General features: G+C 50.3%; 1 protein-coding gene across 4 annotated transcripts in view; it reads right to left on the bottom strand.

Annotated features, from left to right (window-relative positions):
• The window catches only part of LOC144612040 (acid-sensing ion channel 1-like), a 655,031-nt gene that overhangs the window by 42,206 nt on the left and 592,019 nt on the right, over positions 1-20,806 (bottom strand). For 3 of the 4 annotated variants that reach the window (XM_078431520.1, XM_078431519.1, XM_078431522.1), the window contains exons 5-6: positions 13,430-13,486; positions 1,197-1,350 (exon numbers count right to left, since the gene is read on the bottom strand). In XM_078431520.1, the coding sequence (XP_078287646.1) occupies positions 1,197-1,350; positions 13,430-13,486 (211 nt within the window). The remainder of the gene's footprint in view (positions 1-1,196; positions 1,351-13,429; positions 13,487-20,806) is intronic. The other variant, XM_078431518.1, reaches the window with a different exon arrangement.

The raw sequence follows: 20,806 nt of genomic DNA, 5'->3' as shown, positions 1-20,806 counted from the left end.
CCGTCGGGGAGATGTGGGAAGGGCTGGGAGATCCACGAGGGAGGAGAGCAGGATTGAGGTGGAAGGTTAAAACTGGTGAGAGGTGGAGGTGGCGGGACCGGGGAAAGCAATGGAGTGATTGATAGCTGAGGGTGAGGGTTTTGAAGTGCCTGCACTGGGAGGGAAGGATTTGGCGGTCGTAAGGCAGGCAAGTGGGGCCTAACACGGAAGGTCCAGGCAATTTTACAGGAAATGGAGTTTGTCAAGTTGAGGGGATAAGGGATGGACAGATGACCAGGGGGACTTGGAAACGCTAAAGGAAATACATCACAAATGTATGAGCAAGGGAGGAGTAGTCTGAAGAAGGGTCTCGACCCAAAACGTCAGCCATTCCTTCTCTCCAGAGATGCTGCCTGTCCCGCTGAGTTACACCAGCATTATGTGTCTATCCTGGATAATGGTGATGGACAGGGAGGAGGAGTGGGGGAGAGCGGGTGGCAGGCAGGTAGTATGGTGGGTGAGAGCAGGTCATTCCGAGGGTTGAGTAGATGTGGAGAAGGTTGGAGAGGGATGCTGAGGTTGTAGCTGCAGGATTCATCCAGTGACGGTGGCCAGGTAAAGTGGTGGAAACAAGACAGGACGGTGCGTCTGAATGGAGATGATAGGGATGGGGATTGGTAGCTTCAATCGTGCCAAAGATTAGTGGGATGTAGTTCTGCCCCCCCAACCCCCCCACCCCCCCTCCTCCCCCCATGGCTTGAAGGCAGAGCAAAGGCCGTTGAGTTGAGGGTAGAAGAGGTAAAGTGAGGTGATGTGGGCAACTGGAGCATTCCCTGCAGGTGACTGATGGATGGGAAGAGGCCAAGCTGTGCAAGCTGGAGAATGGCCCTGGATGACAGTGGGGAGCAGGAGGAGAAGGCTCTACGCGGGCCACTGAGCCAACGAAGGGGAGAGTGTCTCACGTTGTCAACAATGTGAGCCCTGCAGGGAGTTTGGTGACGTTTTCTCTGCAATACTCCCGGTGGCGTGGGTGGGGCCGATGTGAGATGAAAGGAGCTCAGACAGGGAGAAGCAACGGTGCCAAAGCTGATCAGTGTGCGTTTGACAACAGGGCCTGATGTGAGGCCTGCCACGCCCTGCTTCCTCGCGACAAAGACACTGCCTCTTTAATCATGCCGACACGGTGATACAAGCACAAAAGCAGTAGAGGTACTCACCCGATGTAATCTTCCGACTTGTTGTACTTTTTGGCCAGGTATTTGGCTGAAGCCTTGCTGGGGATTTTTACCATGGACAACTCCTTACCGTAGCGAGTCATGTTGCAGGGCGTCTCACATGTGCAAAACAGATTGTCCTTCTCCACCAAGAACCCTGTTCAAACAGCAGCAACACAGGTGTATTGGCAAAGGTGAGTTGCTCTCTGTGACAGGGGAATTCATGGTGTTCTGTGCTAATGCATTTCTACAACCTCCCCATAGTAACAGGCAGATGGGAAAGCCTTGCGGCGCTAGCAAACGGACTACGGCTGCTTACAGTTAGTGAGAGAACAGTCAAAGAGGCCGTTCATCCGCCCTGTCCTTATTCTAACCACATGACTGGTGATCTTATAGAGGTGTACAAAATCATGAGAGGAATAGATCGGGTAGATGCACAGAGTCTCTTGCCCAGAGTTGGGTAATCAAGGACCAGAGGACATAGGTTCAAGGTGAAGGGGAAAAGATTTAATAGGAATCCGAGGGGTAACTTTTTCACACAGAGGGTGGTGGGTGTATGGAACGAGCTTCCAGAGGAGGTAGTTGAGGCTGGGACTATCCCAACGTTTAAGAAACAGTTAGACAGGTACATGGATCGGACAGGTTTGGAGGGATATGGCCAAACGCAGGCCTAGTGTAGATGGGGCATGGTAGTTGGCCGGTTGTGGGCAAATTGGGCCGAAGGGCCTGTTTCCACGCTGTATCACTCTATGACATCCACCAATCTTTTCAGGAGGCCTTATAATTCCAGATTTAAGGATACGGGGCATTTTGCTTGCAATAGCAAACTGAGAAAATCCTCACAAATGCACATCGGATGCAGAGCCCAGGAACGGGGTTGATTCAAATAGAAAGATGATTTATTGATCAGCCAGGGGGGCCTGAGCACGACACTGTCACAGGGGAACTTTAGTGGGTAGAGGTGGGACGTGGGGCAGGTTGATGAACCTCTGGATCCTGCCTCGATTAAATCTGTCACCTCCCTTCAGTCTGTCTTGAGCTTGTGTTAACTCCTGCAAGGAACCTCCTTATCTCTCCCTCACAAGTGAGATGTCTGAGACTGGGAACATTTTGTTCGCTTCCCTTTATTTTTTGTTCAAGGGCACGGACATTTTTTTTAACAACAAACGTCCCATTTGTCGTTGAGGCGGGATTTAACCTACACTATCAAAGGCAAATGGTCAACATTTAAATTCTGTGCACCATCCAGATTCCTTGTAAAATAAATATATGTTAATATTTAGACACACTCTGCAGAATAACATTAATAATGTCATTACATTAATAATGCAAATGAAACAGTACAATACTGGGTCAGCATTGCAAGGGTTATGGGGCTTTGTTGAGTTAGATACATAATGACAACCTGGAAAGCAACCTGTCGGTCACAATGGCCTTCAAGACTAACACTGCACCTTCGCAATACATTGGCGTGTGTCTGCCATCCCTGCAGTCCTACAAAACAGTCCACACTTAAGTCTGAAGAAGGGCACCGACCGGAAATATAGTTTGTCCAATCCCTCAACAAATGCTTCGACCCGTTGGGTTCCTCCAGCACGTTTGTCCTTTAGTTCACGTTTAAAAACAAGCCAAAGATTTCTGAATATGGTCAAAATCTTAGCTTTCTCAACTTTTCTCTCTCCTAGCATCCCTCCCCCCCTCCCTGTGTCCTGCTGCTGATTCTTCCCGGGGTTACAGCTCCACCGGCCAGTTACCGGCCAGTTACTGGTTCATCCTGTAGGTGGATCGCACTGGGCTCCTTCCTAAAAGAACGTCCTTTAATTCTGAGGTTGTGACCTCTAGTCCTAGACTCTCCCAGTAGTGGAAACATCCTCACTACATCCACTATATCCGGGCCTTTCACTATTTGGTAAAGTTTCAATGAGGTCCCCCCTCATCCTTCTAAACCCCAGCGAGTACAGGCCCAGTGCCAACAAACGCTCATCATATGTTAACCCACTCATTCCTGGGATCATTCTTGTAAACCTCCTCTGGGCCCTCTCCAGAGCCAGCACATCCCTCCTCAGATATGGGGCTCAAAATTGCTCACAATGCTCCAAATGCGGCCTTATGGAGCCTCAGCATTACACCCCTGTTTTTGTACACAAGCCCTCTCGAAATAAACACTAGCAAGCCTAATCCTGTTCTGATCCAATGCTGCCATGCACGCCTTTTGGCAGGAGGTATTCACAGCATTCAGGAGTCAAGATCCTGGCTGACATTGATCATCAGTATTCCCAGTCTACTCCAAAAACACACTTGGCATAAAAATAAATGGTTTCCTCGCTCTCTGCAGGCTGGGTGATGCCACGTGGGAGGTATCTCAATATTCTAAGGAGAGCAGTCATCGGAGAGTTGTAAAACATGAAAAGTGACACGTTCAATATTTGCAGTCACAATAATTTGGCAACATCACAGCTCCTGCTTCATTTCACAGCTGCAAAACAACGACGCCGGCAGTAATTGGCTTTTTTGGTTCGGCTGGGATCGCCGCGGCCGTGCCTCGCCTTCGCGCCTCCGTTGAGCAACGGAGGGGCGCGAGAGGGAACGCGAGATGTTGCTTTAACCCGGGAAGAAATTGCGAGCAGCTGGGTTTGACGAGAGCCCTGCTCTCTGGGAGAACGTCGTTTGTTCACAGGATCACGGTGGTTTCCGCGTGGGGAGATGGCACCTCTGAAGGCGGGGTTTGCAAAGCAACGGTGGAATGCTCAAAGCGTACTTTTTTGAAAGCAGAAAATGCAAAAATCCTCTGTCGGACCCGTGACTCAAGATTCAATGAGCCGTTTGCAATTCGGCTCTGCGAAAATGCGGGTGTAAGGGAATCTGCAAGTTAGGCAAAGGCTAATCCCATCAATTTGCAATGCTAGACACTGTGGCCATACAGTGGCATCCCACACTGGGCCTGTGTGGTCTGAATGTAACAGGGAGATAGACCATAATGTTGATCACTGATCCTCCTGAAGTTGAACATGGTTTGTGTAAAATGGAATAATTTGTAACTTTGTCAGAGCCCTTTAGGTGGTGACTCTTTGCATACCTTGGATGTGCAAAACAAAGAATATCACTGTGACTCACATGTAACATTAAGGTATCATTCATTCGTCCATTCGTCCATTCGTCCATTCATTCATTCATTCATTCATTCATTCATTCATTCATTCATTCATTCATTCATTCATTCATTCATTCATTCATTCATTCATTCATCCATTCATTCATTCATTCATTCATTCATCCATCCATCCATCCATCCATTCATCCATCCATCCATCCATTCATTCATCCATCCAGGAACAAGAGATGAATGTGTCACCAGAGTTACCTGTAATTCCTATTAATGGAAAACAAGGGAATTAATAAGCAACAGAATCAGGAGCAGAAGTCTGCATAAATACTGCCAGTCATTGAACAGAAATGCAAACACAGTACAGAACAAGAGGATGAGTTTGTCACTGACGGTTTAATTTCCCCAATGAAGAGAATTAGTAGACGTTCTCAAATAAGTGTTGATGTAAATTAAGACTTTAATTATTTTCTTAACCTGGGCCTAATTAGAAAAGAGGCACAGTGGAATGATCAGGAAGTGCTTTGTGCTGTCACTGACAATTTGGGACCACTGTTAATTGCTGGAACCCAGCCCTGCACAGGTCCTTGATCACCAATGACATGACTAGAGCTCAGCATTGAGCCGGCCATGCCAGCGTGAGACTGTGGGAAGCTGAAATCAAGCCCAGCCTCTTCTCTGCTCTGAACAACAGTTGGGAATCTTGTGAGGTTTCCCCATCGAAACAGGGAATAGGTTGCAACACATTGGTCTTTGGGGTGGTGAACGAGCCGTTATAATGATGGCAGCTGCAAGGTACAATCAGATGGCGCAATAAGCAACGAGCCTTGTCAGGAAGGCAAAACAAAACTCACCCCCACGTCAGTAGCATCATTTGGCTCCATTTATCAATAGTTACTGTTCTGACACACACACACACACACACAGTCATGTCAGACTGACATGGCACCATTTTGTGTTCTGTGACAGAATTGCAATCTGAAGCTAAATCCATTTATTTTGCTTCCTGCTAAAAGATATCTGGTTGCAAAGGGTAGCACAAAGGCAAATGCTGCCTGGGTCACTTTGTGCTTACTGCAGACTGGAGAACATTGTTGGTTGGTCAGGGGGAAAGTGACAACTGACGTTCAATTAGAATGCAGAGTAGATCTACGAGGATGTTGCCAGGACTCGAGGGCCTGAGCTACAGGGAGAGGTTGGGCAGGCTAGGACATTATTCCTTGGAGTGCAGGAGGATGAGGGGTGATCTTATAGAGGTGTACAAGATCATGAGAGGAACAGATCGGGTAGATGCACAGAGTCTCTTGCCCAGAGTAGGGGAATCGAGGACCAGAGGACATAGATTTAAGGTGAGGGGGGGAAAAGATTTAACAGGAATCTGAGGGGTAACTTTTTCACACGAAGGGTGGTGGGTGACTGGAACAAGCTGCCAGAGGAGGTAGTTGAGGCAGGGACTATTGCAACGTTCAAGAAACATTTAGACAGGTACATGGATAGCATAGGTTTAGAGGGATGAGGGCGAAACACAGGCAGGTGGGGCTGGTGTAGGTGGGACATGTTGGGTGGTGTGGACAAGATGGGCTGAAGGGCCTGTTTCCACACTGTATCACTCTGTGGGATGCAGAAGTGCCAGGCTGAGATGTGCCTGCATGTGCATCCAGATGCAACGTGAAAGCTGCCACGCTGATAGTAATAATGGGCGTGCAATCAACCACCACAGACACCCGCTCTTTGTGCCAGCCCAGCATGCTTGTGCCAGCCAGAATGGGCCACTGGGCTGGACATTGTCAACAAGTTGCAAGGTTTCATCCGTTTCAGAGGCCTCTCAGCTCCTGTGCATTTGTAACTACACAGGCCAGCAAAGGAGAGAGGGTATGAGCCACTCACTAGCCAAGCGCCGGTCTATCGGGCATTACCAGCCCTCTGCAGTTGACCATGGACACAGTGCTTGCACAAACAGGTTGTCATTTGTAACTTTGCGAAAGACAGCAATGAGAGACAAACAAAGAGATGAAGACTGGGGGGAGGAGGCATGGAGAGAAGGAATGAGAGAGGCTGGGAATGAAACTTGCTGTTTGCTTAGTATAGGAAAATAACTGCAGATGCTGGTACAAATCGAAGGTATTTATTCATAAAATGCTGGAGTAACTCAGCAGGTCAGGCAGCATCTCAGGAGAGAAGGAATGGGTGACGTTTCGGGTCGAGACCCTTCTTCAGACTGTTTGCTTTATTTGCACGGTATGGATGTAGAGAGGATGTTTCCACTGGTGGGATAGTCTAGGACCAGAGGGCACAGCCTCAGAATTAAAGGACGTTCCTTTAGAAAGGGGGTGAGGAGGAACTTTTTTAGTCAGAGGGCGGTGAATCTGTGGGATTCATTGCCACAGACGGCTGTGGCGGCCAAGTCAGTGGATATATTTAAGGCAGAGATAGATAGGTGTCAGGGGTGATTAGTGCGGGTGTCAGGGGTGATGGGGAGAAGGCAGGAGAATGGGGTTAGGAGGGACAGATAGATCAGCCATGATTGAATGGCGGAGTAGACCTGATGGGCCGAATGGCCTAATGCTACTCCTATAACCTGTGACATTTTGTCATGCTTATGATCCTGGAGAACATGGATAGGTTCCAATGTCCTTTACCCACTGCCGTAGTGCAGGAAATGTAGTAGCCAAGTTTCTGACTTAGTCTTGTACAAACAGAAATGTGAACGAGAGATGTCTGAAGAAGGGTTCTGACCCCAAACGTCACCTATCCATGTTCTCCACGGATGCTGCCTGACCCGCTGAGTTACTCCAGCACTCTGTGAAACGTCACCTATCCATGTTCTCCACAGATGCTGCCTGACCCGCTGAGTTACTCCAGCACTTTATGTCTTTTTTTTCTCAGGAATGGAATTCTGCCCTAATTTAGGACTGTGAACATTTTGCAGTCAGCGCAATGAGGATTCACCGGGTTGAATCCCGGGATGCAAGAGTGTCCTTGGAAGGGTGATTGAATAAGATGGGCCTTTTACTGACGAGTCAAGAGGAAGGAGAAACGATCTCACCGAGGCAATCCAAGCTTCCGAGAGATAGAAGCCGGTTGCACTAATAATGGAACGAGGAACCACAGTCTCAGGTTGAGAGGTTGGAGTCATGGAGTCACAGAGTGATACAGTGTGGAAACAGGCCCTCCGGCCCAACTTGCCCACTCCAGCCAACAATGTCCCAGCTACACTAGTCCCACCTGCCTGCGTTTGGTCCATATCCCTCTAAACCTGTCCTATCCATGTACCTGTCTAATTTTGTCTGAAACGTTGCAATGGTCCCAGCCTCAACTACCTCCTCTGGCAGCTCGTTCCATACACCCACCACCCTCTGTGTGAAAAAGTTACCCCTCAGATTCCTATTAAATCTTTTCCCCTGCACTTTAAACCTGTGTCCTCTGGTTCTCGATTCCCCTACTCTGGGCAAGAGACTCTGTGCATCCACCCGATCTATTCCTCTCATGATTTTATACACCTCTATGAGATCACCCCTCATCCTCCTGCGCTCCAAGGATTAGAGTCCCAGCCTGCTCAACCTCTCCCTGTAGCTCACACCCTTGAGTCCTGGCAACATCCTCGTAAATCTAAGATGGGCACAAAATGCAGGAGTAACTCAGCGGGGCAGGCATCATCTCTGCAGATGATCAGACTGAAGAGGGGTCTCAACCTGAAACGTCACCCATTCCTTCTGTCGCCGAAAATGTTTCAACATTCTGAAAATCCAGCGGTGACCAGAAAGACGCCACGACTCTTTGGAGACGACTCACGACCGTACAGGCGACACCGTGTGGCGACACCGTGTGGCGACAGCCTAGTCACCTGTAGTCCCCAATATTCTAAATGCGGCCTCACCAACGTCTTATACAACTGCAAAATGACCTCCGAACTTCTATTCTCAATACTCTGACTGATGAAGGCCAATGTGCCAAAAGCCTTTTTGACCACCTTATCTACCTGCGACTCCACCTTCAAGGAGCCATGTACATGCACTCCTCGATCCCTCTGCTCTAAAACATACTCCAGAGCCCTTCCACTCACTGTGTAGGTCCTGCTATTTGCTCAGAACTGAGACAGGACAATTTTCTTTTGACTACAATCTCACTGGATGGATGTTGGGTGAGTTGGGCCAAAGGGCCTGTTTCCATGCTGTACAGCTCCACGACTATGAACGCTGGGAAAGACTCGAGGGCAGGAATGGATCCTTCCTGTCCCAGATCATTGTTTCAAGGAGACGGTCAACAGGACTGAGTGACTGGTAAGCATTCACAAAGGGAGAGTTGCCTTGTGTGTTAATGAGCAGGAGAGGAGGTATTCTTCTACTGTTTGGTTTAGTTTGGTTTAGTTTAGAGATACAGCGCGGTAACTGGCCCCTCGGCCCACCAAGTCCGCACCAACTAGCAATCCCCGCACACTAACACTATCCGACACACCAGGGACAATTTTTACATTGTTTTTATACCAAGCCAAAGAACCTACATACCTGCATGTCTTTGGAGAGCGGGAGGAAACCGGAGCGCCCGGAGAAAACCCACGCAGGTCACGGGGAGAACGTACAAACTCTGTGCAGACAGCACCCGTGGTTGGGATGGAACCCGGGTCTCTGGTGCTGTGAGGCAGCAACTCTACCGCTGCGCCACCGTGCCCTTTTGTCTTTAATGGTCATTTCTAAACTTGATGCAGGTATCATTTTCCCCTTGCCCTTTGAGCTCAAGGTATAACGCCCTCTCCAAAATCAAAGAATGCCCGTACAACTGTGGGGACGAGGTGAGAGCAGAGATGGAAGTGAGAACGAAGAGTGAGAATAGGGTGGAGGGGTGGAATGAAAGAACACAGTCAAGCATTCACGGAAATAGTTTACTTGAAACTATTCACAGCGAACGTTATTGCAGGGGGCTGCATTTAGTTGTAGACTAGCAGAGTTTTTAGTGAGCATTTTGTTAAATGATCAAAATGTGCAGCTTAATGTGGCTTCTACTTTCGAGTGGGACTTTGAAAGGTTGGCTCAATCGTGCGCTTATGCTGCCACTGTTTTTGGACGCTGCGCTGCGGCGTTGCAAATTGCAGTTTCCATATTTTACAGTTCACACTGGCCACGTTACACTCTGCTGCTGCACTGCCCCTTGGTGCTGCAGTCATGCACTGTTGCTTTTGCACTGCATTGTGTTATTATTGCGCTGCATCTTTTGTCCCGCTCCACAGTTGCTCAGAGCTGCTCTATACTGCGCACTGCGGTCTGGTGCTGCTGCACCACAAACATTATTGCTGTATTGCACATTGCAGCAATTTTGGTGCATTTTACGCATTTTGCTGTTGCATTATATTTTGCTGCCGTACAGCGCCTTGGTCCTGCAGCTGTGCATTGCCAGTGTCGCACTGTACATTGACACTACATTGTATTTTGCTGTTGCATTATATTTTGCTGCCGTACAGAGCCTTGGTCCTGCAGCTGTGCATTGCCAGTGTCGCACTGTACATTGACACTACATTGTATTTTGCTGTTGCATTATATTTTGCTGCAGTACAGCGCCTTGGTCCTGCAGCTGTGCATTGCCAGTGTTGCACTGTACATTGACACTACATTGTATTTTGCTGTTGCTGCTGGCCTTTAATTTGCCATCGTTGCATCGTACCTTGCATTGCATTTTGCTGTGATTGCATTGGATCTTGCTGCGGCTTAGTCACTGTGCTGTTGCTGTACAGTTTGCTGCCACTGCATTGTATCTTTCTGCTGATGCATGGTAGCTCGTTACTGTTGTATTGCACCTGATGGTGCATTGCATCTTGTTGCTGTCACGTTGCGTGGCTGCGTCTGCATTGCACCCTGCGGATTACTACTGCCATTTAGCGGTTTATGCTGCTGGTGTGGTGCTGTACCATGCCATTGCAGTACATTGAACCCCTTACAATGTCTTATTACTATAATCCATCTTGCAGCAGTCTATTGCTCTCATACACTGGCTTACATCGTTTTTGTTGCATTTTTCACGGTTGTTACTGTTTTGCACTGTCACTGCTGTTGCATTGCATCTTGCTGCTGCATGTTTCCTTCTCATGCAGCGACATTGCCATTATGATTACAGCACACCTTGTTGCTGCTGTGTTTGACACTGATACTGCAAGTGTATTGTTCCTGAGTCATGAGTGTTGCTTGGTGCTTTACATTTTATTCACATACTACACCTTGCGGGTGCAGTGCTGCCCCATGCTGCTGCTGCATTGTACCTGGCTGCTGCTGCATTGTACCTGGCTGCTGCTGCATTGCACCTGGCTGCTGCTGCATTGCACCTGGCTGCTGCTGCATTGTACCTGGCTGCTGCTGCATTGCACCTGGCTGCTGCTGCATTGCACCTTGCTGCTGCTGCATTGTACCTGGCTGCTGCTGCATTGTACCTTGCTGCTGCTGCTGCATTGTTCTGGGTTTTTCCATGCGATTCATGTAACAGTGCGCCTTTATTGTACAGGTTTCTCCTGTTCTTTGCACTCTGCTGCTGTGATGCACATTGTTGCTTCCCAATGAACTCAGCAGCTGAATTATTGCATGTTACAGCTGCATTGCACCAATCAGCTGCACTTAAAAAAAATCTTGCTGCTCATGCTTTGCAATCTTTGCCTTTGCGTTGCTATTGCATGCCTTGCGATAGCTGCATTACACTTTTCTGCAAATGAATTGGACTTCATTGCACCCGTATTGCTTCTGCATTCTGCATTTGCATAGGCTGCATTGCATTGCTCCTTCCTGCTATTCTGCTGCGCCTTGCTGCTGCATTAGATCTTAATGTTGCTGTACTGGTGGTCCTTGCCATCCCAGGACTTTGCCTTATTGCTGCATTGCATGCTGTTGCATCACCTCTTGCAGTTGCTGTGCTCTAGTCAACTGCACCACTGGTCCCACTGCCACACTTTTTAAATCCTGCAACTAACTATGTTTAAACTCGACACCGTAAAATGCGCCGCAGAGTGCATGCCAGCTTGCAGCGACTCTTCCTGAGGAGATCCTGACCAGAATGAATTGCGACGGTTGGTCTGCTGGGTGTCGCAAAGCGGAACGTGCAGCTCCTGTGCAGGATTACGCATGTTTCCCTGCAGTGGATTCAGACAGAGCTGGATCAAGTGGAAGGACCTGAAGTCAGATCATTGCAGGGCAGTAGCAGGGCACTGATGGTTGCCCGAGGTGCGGAATGGCACCCATGCTCGTTGGATACGTTGTGCGTCACTTTAAGCCGCCACTGTTCACCGGCACCGCGCGTGTGATGGGAAATGGTAGGGCGCGTACCTCTGGAACAAACACAGAGCGTTCCACAGAGGAGCCCGGTGTTAATGCCCAAGCAAGCCACAGCGTGCACCAAGACCGCTGGCATGCGCCAGTCTGTGGACCCAGTGCAGGGTAGAGCAGAGCCTCTGTACGATGTTGCCGCTGCTGCCTGCCTGCCTGGTGAACAGTGCTGGCGTGCCTGGGAATGTCATGGAGTATCTGCACCGTAACTCTTATTCCTTCGAGTTCAACGTGCGTTACTTGGCAGCCGCCAAGCCCACCGCCATCTCCCAGCTGTCTGTCGATGGCTAAACGCTGCTCCAGATGGTGGGCAGCGCTCCGCTTGGTTCCTCTAGTGGGCGCCGGGCATTCAGAGGGAACCATGCACTCTGATTGCTTGGCACAGCTCAGCATCCCGATGTGGGGAAGAGCATTGTACTGATGAGTGGCCCCTACACCAGAAATATTGCCTTTGCCCTCACCCCTTGCACTATCCGCCTGTGGTCTGGCCCAGCCATTGGCAACCTTGTGCCCCTCGTTACCACCTCTGCCACCAGTGGCACTGGCTGCCCTTCAGCCAACTGGATGTTCAGCCACAGGAACTCCCTGCCACCCTGGTGGGCACAGCCAGTGCTGCCATTCACCCCTTAATGGAGGCAGCATACCATCCAACGCCCACCGCTTTGCCCACTGCGGGTACAGGGCCAAGGTGCCCGGGCAGCTTCAGCTTCACACGGCACTGGTTGGCACCCTCCTCCCCCCACCCTGCCACCCTCTGCTATCCATCCTCCATCTTGTGTGCTGGGGCCTACTCTCCAGTGGTGATGCTACCTGAGGAATGATCTGTCCAAGGCAACCTTACAACTTGGAAAAAGAGAAACCAGTCAATACAGCACTCAAGTCAACATCTGGCCACATAGCTTTGAACAAAGGGGTCTCGGCGGCTGGGAGCTGAGGTACTGAAGTTGTAGGGCGGATATGTGGGTGAGGAGAGCTAGTAAAGACCAGAGGGCACTAAGCAACCTTCCCGTCACAGTAAAAATGATCGCAGGTTGAACCAATTCTTAACAGGAAACATGAAAGCCGAATCAGGATGTGAAGTGGGGAGCAAGACTTGGCTTTCTCCATCTGCTTTGGCAAGTTGGCATTGCCCCGACACAAAGGCGGCATGCCACTCCTTGCAAGCTGCCCACCCACCACCACTCGTACCCACTTTGCCCTTTGAATGCCAACGCGTCCAATGATCCCGGTGTGCACAGAATGTTCTAAAAGACGGGGCCGCTAGCCAAGCAGTGGTGTGGACTGGCACCAGAAGCGGGCATGCAGAAGGCCAGTGAGGCATTGTCAGAGCCCAGTGTCGGCCACTGGCCACAGTGCCAGTCGTGCCCAAAGAATGACGGGGGCCCCAAATGAACAAGCAAGTGGCAAAATATGCAGGATAACAAAAAAAGTACACAGTCTTATTAATTTAGTTTAGTTTAGTTTAGAGATACAGCGCGGAAACAGGCCCTTCGGCCCTCTGAGTCCGTGCCGACCAGCGATCCCCGCACACTAGTTCTATACCTACATGCTAGGGAAGATGTATTATGTAGCAGCCTGATGGAATCAGTAGGCTGCTGAGGGTGAATTGCCATTATTACTTCACCAGAGGCAACAGGATTAGTAATTGAATAATCTATAATAAATTAACCGAGGAAATAACTCCCCATCTGAGTGCGGCCAGCATCTAATGATCACATCTTTCTCGTTCTAGCTTATTCTAAGGGGAGTTTATTTCGTATGGTCAGACCCAGTGAGACAAAACCAACTCCAAATGACCCACCATTTCCAACAGGTGATAAAAGCAGGATGCTTACCTAGGGCAGGGTCAGCACACTCTCTGTACTGTTCTGGAGTGCAGTACGGAGCATCACCTAAACAACAAAGAGGAGACAACTTGCAGTCAGAAGACGTGTACATGTCAATAGTTGCCTGCTTAAGAGGCCATTCACATCAATGAGTTCACTGCATGTCCCCGTTCAAGGAATGACTTCCCGTTCTGAAAGTGTCTTCCAGGTGGTCTTTGAAGGGAAGTCACCCATAGCCTGCCAGTGTGGTCGTGGCCTTCTGTTTGATTTGGGGCCGCCAGGAGGAAGGGACTGCCCCAGCCCCACTATGTCCATGGCCACCCTCTCCCCCAACACCAAAGCCCTTTACACCCCCCCTGCCCCTCCCCTCCCCCCAGCCCATTCTGTAGATCGTGGCGCGCCGCACATACAATGTGGTCGTTTCCGCACCCGCACGTGATTATACACCGGTCTCTGGGAGAGAACGAACGCCTCAAATTAGACAAAAGAAGCAGAACTATAAAGGAAAGGTGAGCCATTGCAGCGGCAGATGGAGGTACATGGTGTCCATGTGTTGGTGAGCTCTCTTCCCTCTCGATGTGAGCGCAGGAAAGGCCTTGACACTCTCGCCCAGTTGGAGGTGAGCGAGGCCGCCCGCGGCGGTACAAAACGCCCCGAGGAGTGGAAGCAAAAAGCAGCAAAGTTGCTGAGCCAGAGCATCACACCTGAACCGTTCTGCACAGCTCACGTCTCTGTGCCACGAAAAGCAAATGGACGCAGAGAAGAGGTTGCACACAAAGACTGACAAGGGAACCGACAGCACAATTGGCCAAAAGGATGGAACAGACGGGGACTTCTTTCCCGCAAAAAGGGGAAGGTGAGGGAGGGTTGGTTGCCGAAGAGGCGTGTCAAATCATGAAGACCTGTGATCAGGTAGACATAACGATGTGGGAGAGACCAATAAACGTACACTCATCACCAACAAACTACAGCGTTTCACAATGTCAGAGAATATACAAAGCCTGTCAGGGGGGAGTGTGTGAGAGGCATGCACCTGCATCGCAGAGAAGGAGAGAGACAGGCAGACACACCAACAGTGTGACATTTACAGAGGGCAGTATACAGTGGTGCAGTGCATGGAGCCGCTGCCTCACAGCGCCAGAGACTCCGGTTCGATCCCGACCTCGGGTGCTGTCCGTGTGTGATGTTTTTACGTTCTGCGTGGGTTTCCTCCGGGTACTCCGGTTACCTCCGTACATCCCAAAGACTCGTGGGTTTGCCCTCTGTAAATTGCCCCCTGGTGTGCAGGGAGTGGATGAGAAAGTGGGATAACATAGAACTAGTGTGAACAGGTGATCGATGGTCAGCACGGACTCGGCGGGCCGAAGGGCCTGTTTCCGTGCCATGTCTCTGAAGCAAACTAAACTAAATAGGAAAGAGGGAAAGGCAGATGCTGGTTTACACAAAAGTGCTGGAGTAACTCAGCGGGTCAGGCAGCATCTGTGGAGAACATGGATAGGTGACGTTTCACAGAGTGCTGGAGTAACTCAGCGGGTCAGGCAGCATCTGTGGAGAACATGGATAGGTGACGTTTCACAGAGTGCTGGAGTAACTCAGCGGGTCAGGCAGCATCTGTGGAGAACATGGATAGGTGACGTTTCACAGAGTGCTGGAGTAACTCAGCGGGTCAGGCAGCATCTGTGGAGAACATGGATAGGTGACGTTTCAGGTCGAGGCCCTTCTTCAGACTGGGAAAGGCAGCTGTCTGACAGGTAGACAGTCCTGTCCTGAGGAGTCGGTGTCTCGAAGCCACCCACACCAAGTCAATTCCGCTTCCCCCCAAGTCGGCCATTTGTTTTCCCTATCAACAGTGAAAGTGGGAATGACGATAGGAATTTTGTGTGTAAGTTACACTGGACAAATCTCTGCCTTTCTTTGTGCCAACTTCCAGTGTAAGGATAATGCTTCAAGTGGTTCCATGTGCACATCGACCCACTTAAAGTATAAAGTATGTAATTGCCAAACTGGGAAGGGTTCAGAGAAGATTTACGAGGATGCTGCCAGGACTAGAGGGTGTGAGCTACAGGGAGAGGTTGAGCAGGCTGGGTCTCTATTCCTTGGAGCACAGGAGGATGAGGGGTGATCTTATAGAGGTGTACAAAATCATGAGAGGAACAGATTGGGTAGATGCACAGAGTCTCTTGCCCAGAGTAGGGGAATTGAGAACCTGCGGACATAGGCTTAAAGTGAAGCGGAAAAGATTTAATAGGAGCCTGAGGGGTAAATTTTTCACACAAAGGGTGGTGGGTGTATGGAACGAGGTGCCGGAGGAGGTAGTTGAGGCAGGGACTATCACAACATTTAAGAAGCAGTTAGACAGGTAGGTGGACAGATTTAGAGGGATATGGGGGGGGGGGGAGTCAGTCTACCCCACGACAGAAGGGGGAGGAGTTGTACAGTTTGATAGCCACAGGGAAGAAGGATCTCCTGTGGCGTTCGTTCTGTGCTGCATCTTGGTGGGACCAGTCTGTTGTTGAAGGTGCCCCTCAGGTTGACCAGTGTGTCACGGAGGGAGGGGGTGAGCTGTATTGTCCAGGATGCTCCGCAGTTTGAGGAGCATCCTCCCCTCCAAGACCACCTCCCTGTGAATCCAACACGGGACATGTTGGCCGGTGTGGGCAAGTTGGGCCGAAGGGCCTATTTCCACACTGTGTCACTCTATGACTCTATATAGAGTCCTTCCTGATTTAAAGAACAACTGCCATCTCCCCATTTGATTTCTGGACGAATCTGGTCCTCTGCATGTCTTTCTGCGTGACCCGTTTATTTTGGCCGCACTTTACGTTTGCACCTGTCAGATGTTCCAGTGGCACCAGTGGTGTTTCATTGGGCATATCTGGAGGGGAAGTGCAGGAAGAATGCTCCATGATTGTGGTCCCATCAGAGCCGGCTGCCCCCCCCCTCACTGTCACCCCGGAAACCAGATGTCCACGAACACTCGCACATACCTTGAGTTTGCTTACGATGCCTTGCCTCAGTGCTCGCTTGTCACCGACTTGTACCATCTACTGGGACCCAGGCTTCTGCCAGGTTGCACAGCTGGTACAGCACTGCCAATGGCTGCCAAGTGGCATTAAGTGGCACAGCGGTAGAGTTGCTGCCTCACAGCGCCAGAGATCCGGGTTCCATCCTGACTACGGGTGCTGTCTGTACGGAGTTTGTGCATTCTCCCCGTGACCTGCGTGGGTTTTCTCCGGGATCTTCAGTTTCCTCTCACACTCTCGTACAGGTTTGCAGGGTAATTGGCTTGGCATAAATATTTTTTTAAATTGTCCCTAGTGTGTGTAGGATAGTGTTAGTGTGCGGGGATCGCTGCTCGGCGTGGACTCGGTGGGCCGAGGGGCCTGTTTCCGCACTGTACCTCTAAACTAAACATGGCATTGCAACTGTTGGCACCAACGGGAAATATAACCTCCAATTCCCAAACTGGCAGGGGCATGAGTGTGTGGGTACAGAGTTTGAATGTAAGGGGCAGTGGGGGCAGGGATTCCCTGCAAAGCAAGACGGCATTAATGGCATGAATATGGCACATGGGGCTCGGTCAAGTAACGTCTCTGTGCCATCGGATGCCAGTTGTGCCCACTGGCCCTGAACAAAGTCGCTCGACAAACATTTTGTGGGCAGTGATTTGGCAGCGAGTCTCTGCTAACTGGTCCAAAAATGAGGAGAGGATGCCATCTACAGCCCTGTCTCATGTCTCCTCTATGACAGACAAGTCCCAAGTGCATTGAGTATAGAACCAAAGAGGTCCTTCTGCAGTTGTACAGGGCCCTAGTGAGACCGCACCTGGAGTACTGTGTGCATTGTTGGTCTCCAAATTTGAGGAAGGATATTCTTGCTATTGAGGGCATGCAGCGTAGGTTCACTAGGATAATTCCCGGAATGGCGGGACTGTCATATGTTGAAAGACTGGAGCGACTAGGCTTGTATACACTGGAATTTAGAAGGATGAGAGGGGATCTTATCGAAACATATAAGATTATTAAGGGGTTGGACACATTAGAGGCAGGAAACATGTTCCCAATGTTGGGGGAGTCCAGAACCAGGGGCCACAGTTTAAGAATAAGGGGTAGGCCATTTAGAACGGAGATGAGGAAAAACTTTTTCAGTCAGAGTTGTAAATCTGTGGAATTCTCTGCCTCAGAAGGCATTGGAGGTCAATTCTCTGGATGCATTCAAGAGAGAGCTAGATAGAGCTCTTAAGGATAGCGGAGTCAGGGGGTATGGGGAGAAGGCAGGAACGGGGTACTGATTGAGAATGATCAGCCATGATCGCATTGAATGGCGGTGCGTACAGGCTCGAAGGGCCGAATGGCCTCCTCCTGCACCTATTGTCTATTGCGGTTGGAATGAGATGCGTGTGGTTGCTGGGTCCAACAGACACCATTGGCATGTTTAAGAGTGCTTCAGATGCCTTGACTGAGGAGTCAGCGCTCCACAATGCTGCTGGATGATGAGACTAGGGGTACCCGGAGAAGGAATGTTAGCGCCAGTGAGGAGATGAGGATGGGCGGTGGTTGTCGTTGTCAGGAGCCGGGAGTGCACCACTGGTAGTGATGCTAGGCTGCTGTCAGTGACACATGCCTGAGCTTCCAAACCACCCATCACAGAGAGACTTGACACGTTTTCATTCTGCTTCACATCTTCACTGGTTTGCCACCGAGTTCTTTGCTGCAAAGATTGGCCCAGGATTCTGATCCTGGCACCAGGAGGGATGCGCTGTTGAACACCCGCAGAGAACACCCTCTGGATAACTTCAAACGTTAACAAACCAAATTTGAATTCCTTAAGATTCCCACGGTGGCGCAGCGGTAGAATTGCCGCCTCACAGCGCCAGAGACCCGGGTTCCATCCTGACTACGGGTGCTGTCTGTACGGAGTTTGCACGTTCTCCCCGTGACCTGCGCGGGTTTTCTCCGGGTGCTCCGGTTTCCTCCCACGCTCCAAATACGTGCAGGTCCGTAGGTTAATTGGCTTGGTGTCATTGTAAATCGTCCCTAGTGTGTGTAGGGTAGTGTTAGTGTGCAGGGATCGCTGGTCGGTGTGGACTCAGTGGGCCGAAGGGGCCTGTTTCCGCGCCGTATCTCTAAACTAAACATTGATGCATGTGGGATGGGCCCTCTGCAATCCAGTGCTGCTTCCTTCCAGCTACTCTGGAGGTAAATTCATCAGGCCTTAGTCTAGCTCATACACACAGCAGTCAGTTTGACAGTGCTAAAGCTCTGACTGCAACCCACTCCCTGCACAGATATTATAGAGAGAGGTGTACAAGATCATGAGGGACACACACGTGGTGAATGTACTTTTCCCAGAGTTGGGGAATCAAGAACAAGAAGTGAAGGGGAAAAGATTTAATAGGAATCCGAGGGGCAACTTTTTCACACAGAGGGTGGTGGGTGTATGGAACGAGCTGCTGGAGGAGGTAGTTGAGGCTGGGACTATCCCAACGTTTAAAAGACATTTGGGCAGGTACATGATAGGACAGGTTTGGAGGGATGTGGGCCAAACGTGGGCAGGTGGGACTAGTGTAGATGGGACACATTGGTCGGCGTGGGCGAGTTGGGTGGAGGGGCCTGTTTCCACGCTGTATCACTCTGTGACTCTACACGTCCAGCTGTGTTGTGGCCTCACTTCACCACGTGGCGAGGAGTGAGGAGGAAGGAAACACAAGAAACAGAAGCAAGAAGAGGCTGTGCAGGAAGGAACTGCAGATGCTGGTTTACACTGAAGAGAGGCACAAAATGCTGGAGTAACTCAGCGGGTCAAGGACCAGTCTCACCCCGGTCAATCCCTCTTCTCCCCTCTCCCATCGGGCAAGAGGTACAGAAGTGTGAAAACGCACACCTCCAGATTCAGGGACAGTTTCTTCCCGGCTGTTATCAGGCAACTGAACCATCCTCTCATAATTTCATATGCTTCTATCAGGTCTCCCCTCAACCTCTGGCATTAAGAGAGAAAATAATCCAAGCTGTGAACTGAAGTTTGCTGGGCCTATCCAGATCTTGTGTCTGTTGCAAATGCATGACCATATTTTAGAGACTCCTTCCTAAAAGAACTTCTTGGGTCTTCTCAGTGGCGCAGCGGTAGAGTTACTGCCTTACAGCGAATGCAGCGCCGGAGACTCAGGTTCGATCCGTACTACGGGTGCTGTACTGTACGGAGTTTGTACGTTCTCCCCGTGACCTGCGTGGGTTTTCTCCGAGATCTTCGGTTTGCTCCAACACTCCAAAGACGTGCAGGTTTGTAGGTTCATTGGCTGGGCAAATGTGTGTAAAAAGAAATTGTCCCTAGTGGGTGTAGGAGGGTGTTGCTGTGCGGGGATCGCTGGGCGGCGCGGACCCGATGGGCCGAAGGGCCTGTTTCTGCGCTGTGTCTCTAAATCTAAAAGAAGCCAAGCTGCTGACAATGTAACGCAAGTGCTCTGCAGGCTTGCTCGAGCACACGCTGAAAGGCAACGTCAGGTTTGTACAAACATGGAAGTGTTGCCTTATCAGCCCAAAGTCACAGAATTGATCCAGCACAGAGAGAGGCCATTCAGCCCATCGAGTATGTGGCACCACTGTGAAAAAGCTTGGAATTGGGCCGGTCCCCCTCCCCCGTTCGTGGCCCGTTACTTGCATACTTGCTTCCCAGCAAGTCCATCTCAGCAAGACTTCCCAGCAAGTCTGAAGAAGGGTCTCGACCCGAAACGTCACCCATTCCTTCTCTCCCGAGATGCTGCCTGACCTGCTGAGTTACTCCAGCATTTTGTGAATAAGTCCATCTCTAATTCTGTGTTTGAACAGTGGGTTCTGCATTACAACATTCAGTGTTTTATTTCTATCAAGTCGACCGAGTTTAAGTTGGCTCCCAACGTTGGGCGCAGCGGGTAGAGCCGCTGCCTCACAGCACCGGAGACCCGGGTTCCATCCTGACCTCGGGTGCTGTCTCTGTGTGTGGAGTTTGCACGTTCTCCCCGTGACTACATAGATTTCCACCGGGTGCTCCGGTTTCCTCCTACATCCCATAGTTTGTGGGTTAATTGTCCCTCTGTAAATTGCTCCTAGTATGCAGGGAGTGGATGAGAAAGTGGGATAACACAGAGCTAGTGTGTGAACGGGCGATCGATGGTCGGCGGGGATCCAGTGGGCCGAAGGGCCTGTTTCCGTGCTGTATCTCTAAACTTAAACTAAAACTTAAAATCTGTGTCTCTAAGTTCCCTTTCTCTGAAGGATCTGGGGCATCAACTGAGGCTGACCGCAGGTCGTCAGATGGCCAATACTACTGTTAATGAGCAGTTGTGGGCCCCATATCTGAGGAAGGATGTGCTGGCTCTGGAGAGGGTCCAGAGGAGGTTTACGAGAATGA

This window comes from Rhinoraja longicauda, chromosome 42, assembly GCF_053455715.1.
Source record: "Rhinoraja longicauda isolate Sanriku21f chromosome 42, sRhiLon1.1, whole genome shotgun sequence".
Taxonomy (NCBI): Eukaryota; Metazoa; Chordata; class Chondrichthyes; order Rajiformes; family Arhynchobatidae; genus Rhinoraja; species Rhinoraja longicauda.
Note: the sequence above shows the minus strand (reverse complement) of the source record. Positions and strands in the feature narration are given on the sequence as shown.